This window comes from Bos grunniens, chromosome 16 (genome assembly GCF_055505025.1).
Source record: "Bos grunniens cultivar Pamir isolate PY7600 chromosome 16, Bosgru_T2T1.0, whole genome shotgun sequence".
NCBI lineage: Eukaryota > Metazoa > Chordata > Mammalia > Artiodactyla > Bovidae > Bos > Bos grunniens.
In genome coordinates this window covers 31,709,298-31,724,938 of record NC_141180.1, presented here as the reverse complement: position 1 = coordinate 31,724,938, position 15,641 = coordinate 31,709,298, and the positions used below count along the sequence as shown (strand labels likewise).

Sequence of the window (15,641 nt, the reverse complement as noted above, 5' to 3'; positions counted from 1 at the left end):
AAGGAGCCATGGGTGCAAGCTGCTGTGCTGACACCCAGTGAGCTGTGGAGTGGGAAGGGGTGTTCATGTAACCCAAGTTCCCCTCTGTGTCCTAGTGAAGGAGAAGGTGAGACCACGGGCAGCATCAAGTGTAATTCTGAATCAGAGGGCCAGGGTGGGGCCATAGGTGAGGGAGGGGTGATGGAGGGGAAAGGGGCACCCAGGGTACACCCAGGCTGGGCCCTGGCCTCTGCTGTGCTGTCTGCACCTAGGGTCTGAGCTGGGCCTCCTTGGAGCTTATCTTCTTGGACTTGCTGGGTGAGGATAAGATCTCCATCTGCTGCAGGGGGGGCACCTTGACTCCCTTCTGTTTCAGCTGGTTGTAGTATTCCATTCTGTCTGAGATGATCCTCTATAAAAGACACCCGGAAGTGTCCGCACAGGCCTTGCCAGCTCCTGGGACACCACCCTGTTCTCCCCGAGAAGGGCCTGCTGCCGCAGTGCTGTCTGTGCTGGTGAATATTTACAACCTTTCCAGGAGGGATAAAAAAGCTCTGGTTTGTAGCATTTGCCAATTTCTGTGCTGAAACCACTCCCATCAGAGCTGATCCAGCCAACAGGGTGAAGCAGAGAACTCAGAGATGGGTAGAGATGCCCACCATCCAGACCAGCTCACTCCTGGAGCCTGGGCCAGATCCACTTCTTTGTCCTCTGGGAATTGCCAGGAGCCTAGACTCCCAGAGACATCAGAGGCTGTCAAGTCTGACCCTCAGGGCAAAGTCTCTTCTACCTTCTGTGCAGGAAGGCTACCCTGCCTCCTCCTTAGCCTCCTTCCTTCTCTCTGGCCTTTTGCTGGTTTGTGCAGGGTGGGGAGGGGCAGGTGTTGGCAAGGGAAAGGGTTCTTCCATGACTACTGGTGGGTGGTGATGACTCCTCCTATCCCCCTCCCTCCCTCCCTTCCTTGTATCCTCTCCCTCACTCTCTTTCTACCACCCCCATCACCCCCTGTCCCTCCCTCCCTCTCAAAACCTCTCTCCTCCTCCCTACCCCCATCCCTCCCCTTCCTCTCTCTCCTTCCCACCCCTCACCCCACACCTCCTTCTTCCCTTGCCCCAAACACTAGTAGTCAGAGACCTCTCCCCAGGTCTCCATGCAGGGGTTCCCCTCTGCCCTGAGGACTGGCCACCCTACAAGAGTTCTATTAACCAGGGACCCACCCAGCCTCACAGAAGAAAGGAACCAGGCCTCGGAGACAAATGGGCCAGTGGCAGGTCACAGGTAGCTGCTGGGGTCAAGGGCCATGCTGTTGGAGGAGGCTTGGAAGGCAGGCATCCTCTCCCCGGTACAGAGGGAGTGCTCCTCACCCCGGTACAGAGGGAGTGCTCCTCACCCCGGTACAGAGAGGGTGCTCTAGGGCTCAGCAAGTCAAGTGTCCAGCCTACAGCTGCGAAGCCAAGGTCCCGGGGTGGTGACACTCCTGCCAGCCCCAAAGCCACATTATTTCTCCCAAACCTCCCTGCCCCTCTGAAACCTCTGCTTGTTGGTGAGGAGCTGGTGTGGGCTGAGGCCAGGGAGGGGATCCATGTCAGGCTCTGAGCTCAGCAACGATTCCAGCTGAGGCCATGCTGAGATGCAAAGAAGCATCCCTGGGGGAGCTGGGCTGAGCAGAGCCTAGGGCTGGGCTCCTGCTGCAGGAGAACCAGGACCCAGCTGTTTGGCTCCCTCCCTACCATACCAGGTGGGTTTTCCGCAGCTGCTGATGGTTGCTGAACACCGACAGCAGCTCCAGGATGTTGTTCCCTAACCCCTTAGGGAAATCTAGTCCCCTCTGCCTGAGCAGAGAGAAAGGACCATGCTGGGGTCACGGTGAAAGCATGACACCACCAGGACAAGAATGGAGGCTCCTAACCTCCCATCCAGGCTTCTCCCCTCTGCTCCCAGCTGCAGATGCAGGAGCTCTGGCCTAGAGATGGGGCCCCGGGGACAAGGAGGCCTCTGAGCACCGTTTATACCTGTAAGCCTTCCAGAATGTCATTGTCAGAGATCTCAGTGGCCAAGGACTTGATCCCTATGGTGTTGAAGGTGGCCTGGATGATCTTGTTTCTCAGTCTTTCGAGCTGTGAGCACAGAGGAGAAACAGCCAAGCTCACCTTGAGTAGAGAGACAGTGTTCTCCACACCCGCTGCCTCTCTGAGGCTCCAGGGGAGGTGGACCTGTCTTCAGCTCTCCTGCTTCAGGAGCTGGAAATAGCGTGTGAGTGGTCAGCGTGGTCTCCTGTGAGCTGGAAGGGACCTGATCAAAATCCAGACCCAGGAGGCCTAACACCAAAACCCAAAGTCTCTCTACCACACCACATTTGTTTGCTTGTTTCTTAATTGAAAAAGCAAAACCTGCACATGGTCAAAACAAAACTCTGTATGACCCCCCAGGCTGTCCTCCATCCCCCAGAGGCGCTTTAGCCACAGTCTCCCGCTGACCCACAGCAGACAACCTGCAGACTTGACCAGCCATGCGATGGGCATTATACTCCCAGCCCATCCTCCTTCTCTAAGTGACCTAGAAGCGCTCCAAGCTGTGGACATCTGCACTAACCAGGCATTAGCCAGGAGTTAAGCAGCTTGGACCACTGAGCCTGTGTAGTCTTTGGCAGCCACTGGCAGCCTCGTGCATAGCAGGAGGCGGGCCCCAGCAGGAGGGAGAACACAGCTGGTTACAGCCCGCACTCTTGCTTGGCCAGTGGGGAAAATGTCATTTCAAAAGCCTTCGTGCTCAGGGCCTCTACCTTTGCTGGTTTTAGATTCTAAAGCAAGTCAGCTCTTGACTGATGGTTTCCTCCTATGCCTTTGCTCACATCTATCAGGGGCTCAGAGTGAGGACCTGGGACCTCACACCCCAGCACCGCCTCCACGCAGCTCTGGAAACTCAGATGGGCTGTTCGTTCTCTGTGCTGCAGGTGCCAGGACACCAGCGGTACCCACATCATGGCTTTGTTAACAGGGTTGAATGACTGTAATAAATGCTGAGAGCAGCACCTGCTGCTAAGTCACTTCAGTCGTGTCCGATTCTGTGCGACCCCATAGACAGCAGCCCACCAGGCTCCCCCGTCCCTGGGATTCTCCAGGCAAGAACACTGGAGTGGGTTGCCATTTTCTTCTCCAATGCATGAAAGTGAAGAGTGAAAGTGAAGTCGCTCAGTTGTGTCCAACTCTTAGCGACCCCATGGACTGCAGCCTACCAGGCTCCTCTGTCCATGGGATTTTCCAGGCAAGAGTACTGGAGTGGGGTGCCATTGAGAACAGCACCTGACCCACAGCAAATGCTCTCTAAGTTATAAATAGACAGCATCATTACTACTACTTCTCTCCCACCTCAGACCCTCCCTGGCTGGCCACCATATCCCTGGGTCTCTTTCATAGCACAACTCAAGGGGCTCCTCCATAAACGAAGCCCCTGCACTCAGCTCTTTCCAGCCACTATAGGTGACCAAGACGGCCACACCACACCCTCGCCCCCTCCTCCACCAGTGTTTCTGGACACAGGAAGAGGGGAGCCCAGAGCACTTGGTGCATGGTCCCCAGGGTGGCCGTTCCCAGGGACGGCAGTGGTGGGCAAGGGCCCCAGGCCTTCAGGAGGCAGGAGTTGAGTGTACTCAGGCCTGAGCGCTCTCCAGGGCTGGGATGGGGAGCCGGGCATACCCTGGCCTGGGTGTATTCCAGGGCCTCGCGGGCCTGCTGCTCCGCCTGCTGAATCATCTCGTTCTTTTTCTGCATCTCCTCCTGGAGCTGCTTCCGCCTCTGCAGGTGGTTCTGGCTCTGATTCACCTGGGCCTGGAGCTGGTTGACCTTGTCCTCCAGCTCCGAGATGGTCTGTTCCCGCTTGGACAGTTCACTCTCCAGCTCCGACACTTGCTGGGGGGTGGGGAGCAGTAGGTCCACTTGCCCACCCCTCCTTCCCCCAGAGGCAGCCACCTCTCCCTGAGTTCCTCCAGCCAGCCTGGCTCCGGCTGTGGCCAGCTCCCCAGTGGGTGTCCAGGGCCCCGGATTTACTGAACAGGGTACTGTCTGAAATGAGGGGCCCCCACTCAGCTGACTCTCCTTGCCGCCATCAGGACATGTGGCTGCCCCCCAGCCACCCCAAGGGCACCTGTCTGAGGAGGAGGTTGTCTTTCTCGATGAGGCCCATCATTTCCTGGTACTTCTTGTCTTCCCGGAGGTTAGAGAACTGCAAGGCAATGGGGGTTTGCTTAGGGGCTGGTTGGGGGAGATAGATGGCTGCCTCCTTGAACCTTCCTCCATGAACCTCAGTAAAATGAAGGGAAGCATCAGAATTTCTGATGAAGGGGGAAGGGGGAATTTCTGATGAAGTTATCAAACACACTTTGGAAGCCGGGAGGCAGACCCAAGGAACCAGACTCCAAAGCCAGCAGCGGGGAAGCTGCAAACAAGCCCAGTCCACAGGTCCCTGGATATCTCAGAAGTGGGGGATGGTGCCAGGCTCTTCTGGACATGGAGGCCGACACAAGGAGGAACATCATATCAGAAATCAGGAGCCTCAGACTCAGCCCTGACCAGGAGATGCCAGGCACCTTCCCGCTTTTCCATCTGTCAGGAGACTGGAGGCCCTGGGGTTGGCGGGGGGTGGGGGGTGGGGGAGAAGAGGATCTCTGGCCTGGGAGATGCCAGCAGCTGGACCATTACACTGGGCAAGGAATTCTTCCAGTCTCCCAGATTCCAGGAGAATCTGAGCAAGCCAAGGGGAAGGAGCCAACAACAGGACCATTGAACTAACTTTCCGTTGATGTACCCAAGCACAGTTCTCTGCCATGAAACACAAAATGGTCACCCACAGTTTGAGAGACTCCAGGCACCTCTGACCTTTGAGCAAAATTCTCGAAGGAGTAACAGAAACTGAAAATAGACTTACAAAAGGAGCTTATAGGAAATAGAAACAGCACAAGCAGTCAAATCCCTTAAGTATCTCCCATAACTCTCACTTAAGCTGTTTAGGAGGTCAGAGACATACCGCCATTAAGAAATAAAACATGAGTGTGCTTCTAAATAAAAGGGAGTGGGGAAGGAACATTCAGAGAACAAAAGCAACATCTTAGAAACTAAATGAAACAAAGTTAAAACTCAAGAGGAGGGTTTCCCTGCTGGCTCAGTGGCAAAGAATCTGCCTACATGCAGGGGAGGTGGGTTCAATCCCTGCTCTAGGAAGATCCCACATGCTGGGGAATAATTAAACCTGTGCGCCACAACTACTGAGCCGGTGCTCTGGAGCTTGGGAGCTGCAACTACCGAACCGCATGTGCCCTAGAGCCCGTGCTCCGCAACAAGAGAAGCCACCGCAATGAGAAGCCTGCTCACTGCAATTAGCGAGTAGCTCCTGCTCGCTGCAACTAGAGAAAGCCTGTGCAGCAATGAAGACCCAGTGCAGCCGAAAATTAAATAAACAAATAAAATTATTTTTAAAAAACCAGGAAGAGGGCTGATGATAAAGTTAAGGAAATCTAAAAGTAGAACAAAAAGACAAGATAGTGAAAGGAACAGACAGGAAGGAGAAAGGGACCCAAAGAAGAGGTCTGCTGGCTGATTGATGGGGTTGCTGGGAGAGTTCGGAGACAACAGAGACAGGGACTAAAATCCATGTAAACAGAGAACATTTTCAGAACTGAGTGATACAAGTTTCTAGCCGGCTACTGAGTGCCCAGGACAAATGAGAACAAACCCTTAATAAGGTCTAGCTATGGCAGCTTCCCTGGTGGTTCAGACGGTAAAGAATCTGCCTGCAATGCAGGAGACCCAAATTTCATCCCTGGGTCAGGAAGATTCCCTGGATGAAGGGAATGGCAACCCACTCTAGTACTTTTGCCTGGAGAAGAATTCTATGGACAGAGAAGGCTGGCGGGCTACAGTCCATGGGGTCACTAAGAATCAGACATAACTGAGTGACTATCAGCTCCTGAGTCCAGTGTCTCTGTCAGGGGGTAGGGGCGGGGATGGATGGCACATGTCCCAGCACAGCAGAGGATACCGCTACCTTGTCAGACATGGCCTGCAGCTGTTTTTTCCGCTCCCGCAGCTCCTTCTGCAGCATCTCATTCTCCGTGTTGATTTTCAGCAATTGCGACTCTTGGAATTCCACCTGTCGCTGTAAAGACTTGATGGCTCCTGCATGAGATGAGAGAAAGCAGGGAGGAGGGGGCCAGTCACTGCACCATCCCTAGGGCTCTGCGGAGCTCCAAGCTGAGGGCTGGCTGCCTGCTCCCATCCCAGGGGTCTAGTGCGGCCACCGCATGGTCCCAGCCAAGAGGGACCCAGGGCAAAGTGGGCAGTCCTGGGCATCCTCGCTGTGGGTCCCGCCTTGGCCTCCTCTGGCATTCCACCTGTTGCCAGGGAGTATCTGGTCCTGGTGATCTCAAGCTGGAACTGGAACTCCTGGATCAGCTGCTCATACTCCTCCAGCTGGGCTATCAGCTCCTCCTCAAAGGTGTCGTCCACGAAGCCGGCCCGCCTCCTGGCCGCGGCCTCCTCCTCCTGCAGCTCCTTCTCCTCATCCAGCTCCATCACCTCTTCGTCCTCCTCTTCCTCCACCTCCCCGGCCCCGTACGCATCCCTGTCCTCGTCCTCGTCTTCCTGCGCAGTTACCATGGCCACCGCCTCCTCCTCAATTCTGTTCTCCTGCAGAGTTTCCCTCCTGCTGGCTCTAGCCCTCGCCCCCTTGTCCTCTGCCCTCTTGGCCTGCCCTTCCAGGTACTCTTCCTCCTCGTAGTCGCCTCCTTCCAGCTCCTTGCCTCTGTTGCACTCTTCCTGCAGCTGGGGGAGGGGACGGGATGCTGGACAGGGCTACGGGCACCCCCAGGAGGGAGGCTCAAACCTTCAAGGGGGCATTGGGAGGACAGTGCTGCGGGGCTATTGGCCAGCTCCCCTCGGGTTACATCTCCAGGAGCAGCCCCACCACCCCTCCCCTGCTGTGGCTGAGGGCTCAGCCTGGGTGAGGGCCACCAGGTTAGGACAGCACGTGGGACGCTGTGGCCTGTGCCTCTCCCGGGCAGCCTGGGGGACCGGGCCCCAGCCAGCCCACACCTGCCGCCAGGGCTCCACGTCCTCCTCGTCTCGGAAGGTTCTGAGGGTACTCTGTCTCCCCTGCAGCTTCAGCATAGACTCCAACGGCCGCTCCTGTGAGATGCCCACGGCACCCTCAGGGTTTCAACCTGGGCCTTCAGCTCCCCCAGGGCCCATGTCACTGAGACCTGTCCCCCCAGAAGGGGGCCCACCGTTCCCCCCCTGGGGTTGCCCTATCAATGGGCAGGCGGCCGTGCCGTGTAGGTGACGGCCCTGGGGGTACCCCTGGTGAGAGGCCCAGCAGTAACAAGCACACTGTTTTGGAAGAGTCTGGGGGGGCCAACCTCAAACACGCCCGCAGGTCACTGCCCCTCACTGCCCACTTGCTGACAACCCCTGGGAGGCTGGGGAATGGGGGGGACACGGGACCATGCTTCCAGGCTCTCCAGACTCCTGCTGCCTCCCTGCCCACCAGTCCCCCACCATCGGTGTCTGGTTAGCTTTTTCTGGAGGTGTCTAGAGGATCCAGCAGGGGTCTGAAACCCCCACCCCCACTTCATATGTACACCCAGCGTAAACGCAGGCTGTATCCTCAGATGAGAAAGAAACCAGGTCTCAGACCAGGCGATGGCCCCCAGATCCCCACCCCACCCTGCCTCCTCCAGTGCCCACCCCACACCTGGGGTCGAGGGGGACAGCATGCCATGCCTACGTTACAGGCAAGGCCCCGTCCCAGAGCAAGACCAGGCCAGGCTAGTCCATGGAGCGCCTGCCACTGCTCACCCGCAAGACATGGCTGGGCGCGGCCTCCTGGCTCTTGCTCTTCAGGAGGCATTTCAGCTGCTTCCTCAGGGCCTCCCTCTCCTCGTGGAGAGCCAGGATCTCTTCCTCTCTCTTCTGAACCTGTGCTTCCAGCTCCGAGAGGCGTTGGACTTCCTCCCCTAGCGCCAACAGGCACTGGTCCTGAGGAGAAACGGGGCAGCCCAGGGGGCCACTTAGACACTCAGACACCCCTGCCGCACCCTCCCTTGCCCCCCCACCCAGAGCAGCAGCTCCAGGGCCAGGAGGACCCCGTGACCCCAGCCCAAGGTGAGCGGCTTCTTAACTGCAGCCCCCTCCTGCTTAAGGGCCACCCTTGCCCAGGATCTCCTGGCAGCCTCCCCTCCAGGCCCTGGCCCCAGTCAGCGCCCAGGTGTGATTGAAAATAAGTCGCTCAGTCATGTCTGACCCTTTGCGACCCCATGGACTGCAGCCTACCAGGCTCCTCCATCCGTGGGATTTTCCAGGCAAGAATACTGGAGTGGGTTACCATTTCCTTCTCCAGGAGATCTTCCCGACCCAGGGTTTGAACCTAGGTCTCCCAGGTTGTAGGCAGATGCTTTACCATCTGAGCCACACCTACTAACCAGCACTACCTGCCAAAGACTTCCAAGGAGCTTTTCGGAGCTGGGTCTACTGCCTCTCAGAATCTCAAAACCCTAATCATTCCAGCTTGAAGACCAAATAAAGGTGGTTTTGGACAGTCACTGAGAGAATTTGTCATAATCAGAGCTGAACGACTGACAGAAATACAAAGGGGATTCTTCAAGCAAGAGGGAGATGGTCCCAGATGGAGTCTGAGGAAAAGATAACTAGGAGGTCGTCCAGATGTCTAAGAATTAAGAGATAGGCTCCCATGGAGCCCATGAGTCAAAGAAGAAGCCACACAAGAAATTATGAGATATTTTAGACAGAATAATAACAAATACTTGGACGTGGCATGACATGCGGTGAAGCAAAAACTGTGATTAAGGGCAAATTAATAAGCTTCAAATGCAACAGTTAGGGGAAGCAATGGAATGTCAATGATCTAAGTATCCTTCTCAAGCATTCAGAAAAAGGAACTGAAAACTTCATTTAAAGTACATAGCAAGAAGGGAGTTTTTAAACATCAGGGCAAGAATGCATGATATAGGGACTCCCCTGGTGGTCCAGTGGCTAAGACTGCATGCTCCCAATACAGGGGCCCAGGTGCCATCCCTGGTTAGGAAGCTAGATCCCCTGTGCCACAACTAAGACCAGGTGCAGCCAAATAAATTAAAAAAAATTTTTTTAATGAATGAATGACATAGGGAAACAGAGAAAGAAGGGAGGAGAGGAGGATGGAGCAAATCGGCAACATTTTAACATTTGGAGAATCTGGAGGGTATATGGGAATTGTTTACACTATTAAGTTAAAATAGTCATAGAGGGACTGCCCTGGTGGTCCAGTGGTTAAGAATCTGCCTGGCAATGCAGAGGACATCGGTTCAATCCCTGGTTGGGGAACCAAGCTGGCTTAAAACTTAACATTTAAAAATCTAAGATCACGGCATCTGGTCCCATCACTTTACAAATAGAAGAGGTAAAAGTGGAAGAGGTGACAGATTTTATTTTCTTGGGCTCCCAAATCACTGCAGACACTGACTGCAGCCAAGACATTTAAAGACACTTGGTCCTTAGAAGCAAAGCTATGAGAAACCTAGACAGCGAATTAAGAAAGCAAAGACATCACTTTGCCAACAAAGGTCTGTACAGTCAAAGCTATGATTTTTCCAGTAGTCGTGTATGGATGTGAGAGCTGGACCATAAAGAAGGCTGAGCACCAAAGAGTTGATATTTTTGAAATGTGATGCTGGAGAAGACTCTTGAGAGTCTTCTCTTGGACAGCATGGAGGTCAAACCAGTCAATCCTAAATTGACCCTAAATATTCATTGGAAGGACTGATGCTGAAACCCCAATACTTTGGCCACCTAATGTAAAGAGCTAACTCATTAGTAAAGACCCTGATGCTGGGAATCATTGAGGGCAGCAGGAGAAGGGGGTGACAAAGAATGAGATGGTTAGATACCATCAAAAACTCAATGGACATGAACTTGAGAAAACTCTGGGAAATAGTGGAGGACAGAGGAGACTGGTGTGCTGCAGCCCACAGGATCACAAAGAGTCGGACACCATTTAGTGACTGAAAAATAGCAACAAATGTGTCCAGAACAAAAGGAAGTCCTGGAAGGCGTTGCTGGTTTCCAGTGGGGATGCTAACTTTGCAACAGCACATACTTGCTGCTGCAAGTGATGCTGCCTACGACAGGGCCAAGGAAGACAGAGGTGAAAGAAAGAAGACCCTGAGGACATGGTGTGAGCCCCTGGAGACAGCCTAGCCTGCAGTCCTTCCCCTGGAATTCCCTTCCCTGACAGGCCTGCAAAGAGCATCCTTTTATGTATGTCTGTGTTCAGTTCAGTTCACTTACTCAGTCACGCCTGACTCTTCGCGATCCCACAGACTGCAGCACGCCAGGCCTCCCTGTCCATCACCAACTCCAGGAGTTTACTCAAACTCACATCCATTGAGTCAGTGATGCCATCCAACCATCTCATCCTCTGTCATCCCCTTCCCCTCCTGTCTTCAATCTATCCCAGCATTAGGGTCTTTTCAAATGAGTCAGTTCTTTGCATCAGGTGCCCAAAGTATTGCAGCTTCAGCATCAGTCCTTCCAATGAATATTCAGGACTGATCTCCTTTAGGATGGACTGGTTGGATCTCCTTACAGTCCAAGGGACTCTCAAGAGTCTTCTCCAACACCACAGTTCAAAAGCATCAATTCTTCAGCACTCAGCTTTCTTTATAGTCCAACTCTCACATCCATACATGAGCACTGGAAAAACCATAGCTTTGACTAGATGGACATTTATTGGCAAAGTAATGCCTCTGATTTTTAGTAAGCTGTCTAGGTTGGTCATAACTTTTCTTCCAAGGAGCAAATGTCTTTTAATTCCATGGCTTCAGTCACCACCTGCAGTGATTTTGGAGCCCCAAAAAATAAAGTCTCTCACTGTTTTCATTGTTTCCCCATTTATTTGCCATGAAGTGATAGGACCAGATGCCATGATCTTGGTTTTCTGAATGTTGAGCTTTAAGCCAACTTCTTCACTCTCCTCTTTCACTTTCATCAAGAGGCTCTTCAGTTCTTCTTCGCTTTCTGCCATAAGGGTGATGTCATCTGCATATCTGACGTTATTGGTATTTTTCCTGGCAATCTTGATTCCAGCTTGTGCTTCTTCCAGCCCAGCGTTTCTCATGATGTACTCTGCATATAAGTTAAATAAGCAGGGTGACAATATAAAGCCTTGACGTACTCCTTTCCCTATTTGGAACCAGTCTGTTGTTCCATGTCCAGTTCTAACTGTTGCTTCCTGACCTGCATACAGATTTCTCAAGAGGCAGGTAAGGTGGTCTGGTATTCCCATCTCTTGAAGAATTTTCCAGTTTGTTGGAGAAGGGAATGGCAAACCACGTCAGTATTCTTGCCTTGAGAACCCCATGAACAGTATGTCTGTGTAACTCTAATTATATCCTCAGGCTATTTTCCAAAGGTGGGATTGTTGATGGTATCAATGCTTTTTAAATTGTGAAATCTAAAAAATTTTAAAAAACAAATTGTGAAATCTATCATAAAATTAAAGGTACAGTTTCGGGAATAAAGATAAAATGAATACTCATGGACCCATATTATGAGGGCTCACGAGTACCCACTGTGTGCTCATGACAAACCACCCAGCATCTTATGTGACTTATTTCCACAGCTGTTGTTAGTGCTTCATGAGCTTTAAAAAAAAATTTTTTTTGTAAAAACCTGAAACTGACTCTAAGAGACTTTTTACATTGATAAGACTGGTGGAGGGAAAAAGAGAGAAGACAGAGATTAGGGATGTCAGAAACAAAAAACCAGACAATCTTCTTCAGAATCTTCTCCAGACACTGGAAGGATACTGAGAGTCTTGTGCACAGAGTGAGGCTCCTAGATTTGAAAACTGACATGGCTTGGACACTTTCTTAGAAAAATGTAGCTTTCCAAAACTGGAACTGGAAAAGGAAATCTGAATATTTTTAAAAGGAATTAATTAAAAAAAAAAAAAAACCACAAACCCTGTAAGAAATCACCAGGCACAGATGACTTCGATAATGAAATCTTCAGAATTTAATAAAGAAACAACAACATTAGGTGAATTCTTCCAGAGAACCGAAAAAGAAGGAACGCTTCTCAACTTTCATTGTTTTTACTCAGCCAGAAGACTCTGACCCCAAAAGCAAACAAGGGGATGACAAGGCTGGTAAATTACAGGCCAGCCTCTCTCACAAACAAGGATGAAAAAGATGACAGCATGATGAATCAACCCATAGGCAGATCTTTGCCCATCAAGCTGATTGTTATTACTGTGTTAAGGAATACAGTCTCCCAAGTGGAATGACTGGGTTAAAAGCCTATGGATGCTGAGGGTCTTGACACATGGGGCGAAGCTGTGTAGGAGGGGGCAACATCCAGGCCAGCCTAAACTGCTCTCCATGGGGAAGAAGACAGATAGGAACCTGACCTGTAGAAGCCATGAGACAGGTCAGAAGGTCAGTTCAGACTGCACCTGGGACCAGAGACTAGAACAAGAGCCCCGAGGGCCAGGCATCACCTCTGGCAGGACGCACAGCCGGGACAGGAGGACCAGGATCTGTGCCCAGGCTCCATGCCCAGCCATACCTTCTCATGGATGACGGAGATGTACCAGGGTACCCGCTTCCTTGGGTAGCTCTGTCCCAGGTCGGGGCTGCTGAGGGTCGGGCTCAGCACCTGGGACTCGCTCTTCTTCCGCAGGTAGTTGAACTCACAGGCACTCTTGCTAAGGGGAAGGAGGCAGCCTGTCAAGAGGGAAGGTGGTGGGGGTGGGGGGTGGTCAGACCCTTCCTGTGCTGAGCAGCCCTGGATCTTCTGTAACATCCCTCTTTTGAGACTCCCCCAGGAGCCCTTCCCTGTCCAGCTGGGCTCCTCTCCAGCTCCCCGTTCTCCCACACTCGTCCCCACCACCCCCAGCCCAGCCTGAATAAGCGGCATCCGAGCCCTCTTCAGGGTCCCAGAGCTGGAGTCAGGGCAAGATGCTGCCTGTGCACAGGGGGCACTTCTGAAGTGAAGCATACTTCTGGGGGTGGAGTTCATCTCTGGATAAACAGAAGTATGTATCTGTAGGAATGGCGCCTGGGTGTCCCTGTACTCAAGGACAGACGCGTCCCAGGGCCCATGTGAGGAACACCAGGCCAGGCAGGTGGTCCTGGGAAGTCAATTCCATGGGGCACCATAGGAATGGAGGGAACAGGGGCCCTCTGGGCTGGGGTGCCAAGGAGAGAACCCCATGGGCCATGCACACCCCCAGTGCCCCGCACGGCCTGCCCTCACCGTCCACCTTCACATCCAAGCCTTGCTGGCTGGAGAGTGGGTTCTCAGCCTCCTTCCAGGTCTCAGAGCCGATGCCTGTGTCTTCAGGCAGAGAGAGGGTTGTGGCTGAACCTGCAGGATGGCAAATGGAGAACAGTTGAGGCCAAGTCTCCCCAAGACCTCTGGGTGGGGACTCGTATTTCCTTCGAAACACTGGGTGGGGTTCAAGGTGCCTTTTCTCAGTGGAAGCACAGGACTGGACTACGAGACCGAATGGAAATGTGATTCTGTCCCCCTGCCCGCCTGGCATGTCCCCCTAGAACGGATCAGGTGCAACTTAGTCTCTGTAAATCAGTGCCTCTTCCCCAGAGGACGGCCCCTGTTCCTCCTGTAAAACTGTCTCCTCAAAATCTTGCAGAATCCCCTTCACCCCAAGGGTCAGACCCGTGTCCTCTAAGCTGGCACGAATCAGATGGTGGCGAGTGCACTAGGAGCAGTATGTGGGCTCAGCCTTGCACCCAGGATGCTCTGTGTTCCCCCCACCCTCCCTAGACACCCCCACCCTCCTGGTCTTAGAGTGCTGGCTGCTCTCTGAGGCCCCGGCATTGAGAAAGGAAGGCTTAGAGCCTGACAAGTAGGGTGAGACCCCACTTTTGCCTGACTGCCACCTGAGATCCATAGAAAGGACCCCAGCAGCTGGCTGCAGGCACTCAGCCTTAATGTCACCACCGTGAAGATAATGTTGTCTGTCAGAGAACAAAAGGAGCAGCAGAGAACAAAAGGAGCGGGAATCTGGGATGGCGCCTGGCCTGATCAGCGCTAGCGGGTGGCGGCTGAGCACCTTGGTTGCCCTCTCAGAGCCTCTTGGCTGAATCAGAGCACTGTGGGGTTAGACAAGAGGCTGCTGAGGCTCCTTACAGGGCTCGGTCCCCAATGACCCACCTTTGGGCCTATGGACCTCATTACTGAAGCTTCCAGAGTCTTCACCTTCTCCTCCCGTGTCCCAACCCTACTGAATCTTGGTGATTGACAGCCAGAGAAGGTAAGTGGGCTGGGAGACCAATGATACAAATGTGCCCAGTGGAAGGAAGAAGGACCTTCTTTCCTTCCCTTCCCCGAGGCCCAACCCCAGCCTTAGCTGAAAGCCAGTTTCAGAAGCAGCAGCTGCGGCCACTGCACACGCCCCCTCCTCTGGCCACACCCGCAGGCTGTCCTGGACTCCAGCAGGTGGGTTAGCTGGAGTGGGGCTGGGTGTGCACACAGGGCCCTGTCAGATGCACTTACCGTAGTGGGTCATGGACGTCGACCTGGTGCTGAACTGGGGGCAGCCAGGACGTGTGAGGAACTTGCGCCGAAGCTCCTCCATTTCGGACATGAAGCCGCTGTCCTGGGGGCTGGCGTTCTGGTTGAAGTCTCTCTGGGGAGTGGGGAGAATGAGACCAGCAGGAAAGGAGGGACCCAGGAAGCCCTCCACCCCCTCCACCAGTGGAGCTCCAGGGCCTGGCTCTGTGTGCCAACCACGCAGGCTGTCTCCTCCCCTAAAGCTGGCTGCTCGATGAGGGCCGTGGGAGCCCTGCTTTGGAAGCTGCAGTCAGCTGAGCCTAGAGCTGCTGTCCACTTAGCGGGCCCCTGGGGAGTGGGCTGGCTCCCCAGTCTCCCCCCGCCCCCCACCACATGAAGTACCCGCATGAAACTTGCTGCCTGCACTTTCTCTTCCTTATTTTCTCTTCCCCCTTTCCCTCCTTCTTAAAAAGGCCCCTAAGGAAGGCTCAAGACAGACACATCATCTTCTCTCCCAGGCCCCATCCACCCCAAGAATCTCCCCATCACAACCCACCGCCCAAGCTGATTCAGGATGCCCCATCGGCCCTCCACCCTCAAGGCCTTTGATCCAGCAGAGAAGCATGTCATCTCCAGATAATCATGTGTGGCAGGGCCATCCCTGCTCCCGAGACCCCGTACCAGCGTCTTGTAGTAGCGGCAGATGGCCTGACCCGACTTGCTGAGGGAGCGCTTTTGTTGGCGGAGTTTCCATTCCGGGGGCTGTTCATCCCGGCTGGCCACCTTCCGGAGGACAATCAGGCCCTTTTCTATCAAGTTGGGCACGAGACTTTTCTTCTTGGGCCCGCTGGCTCTGATGGGTAACATTGTGAGCGTGGAGCGAAGGACCAAAGTTGGTCACCTGAAGGATGACTCGGATCAATCCTGTGGGATTTGGGTCTGGAGCTGGGTGCTGAGGGGGTTACAGCCCCAAGCATGGACATGCAGGTCCAAGCACAGGTGGGCAGAAGCCCAGCTTCTCAAGCTCCATGTCCTAAGGGGTCCTGGGAGCAGTGTATGGCATCACAGATGTCTCCATAGAGACGGGGCCTGTCATCT

The 15,641-nt window shown here is 53.7% G+C and overlaps 1 protein-coding gene across 1 annotated transcript; it reads right to left on the bottom strand.

Moving 5' to 3' along the window:
• Window positions 1-117: 117 nt before the first annotated feature.
• Window positions 118-15,410, bottom strand: CCDC27 (coiled-coil domain containing 27). The gene is made up of 12 exons (XM_086342612.1): window positions 15,225-15,410; window positions 14,547-14,679; window positions 13,284-13,394; window positions 12,594-12,751; window positions 7,827-8,006; window positions 7,065-7,157; window positions 6,365-6,794; window positions 6,019-6,149; window positions 4,123-4,200; window positions 3,675-3,887; window positions 1,992-2,096; window positions 118-391 (listed from the first exon to the last, which is right to left on the bottom strand). Exons 1-12 carry the CDS (start codon window positions 15,408-15,410, stop codon window positions 248-250), a joined length of 1,962 nt encoding a protein of 653 aa, XP_086198738.1. The 3' UTR covers window positions 118-247.
• Between the last annotated feature and the right edge of the window lie 231 nt (window positions 15,411-15,641).

What these genes read in the sequence shown, in the direction of transcription:
- CCDC27 (XM_086342612.1), bottom strand. Translation starts at nt 15,410, where the DNA reads ATGTTACCCATCAGAGCCAGCGGGCCCAAGAAGAAAAGTCTCGTGCCC. An exon ending in CGCCCAGCCATGTCTTGCGG is followed by an intron (nt 7,158 to 7,826) that starts GTGAGCAGTGGC and finishes GGCATCTCACAG; the next exon opens with GAGCGGCCGTTGGAGTCTAT. An exon ending in TGCAGGCCATGTCTGACAAG is followed by an intron (nt 4,201 to 6,018) that starts GTAGCGGTATCC and finishes ATTGCCTTGCAG; the next exon opens with TTCTCTAACCTCCGGGAAGA.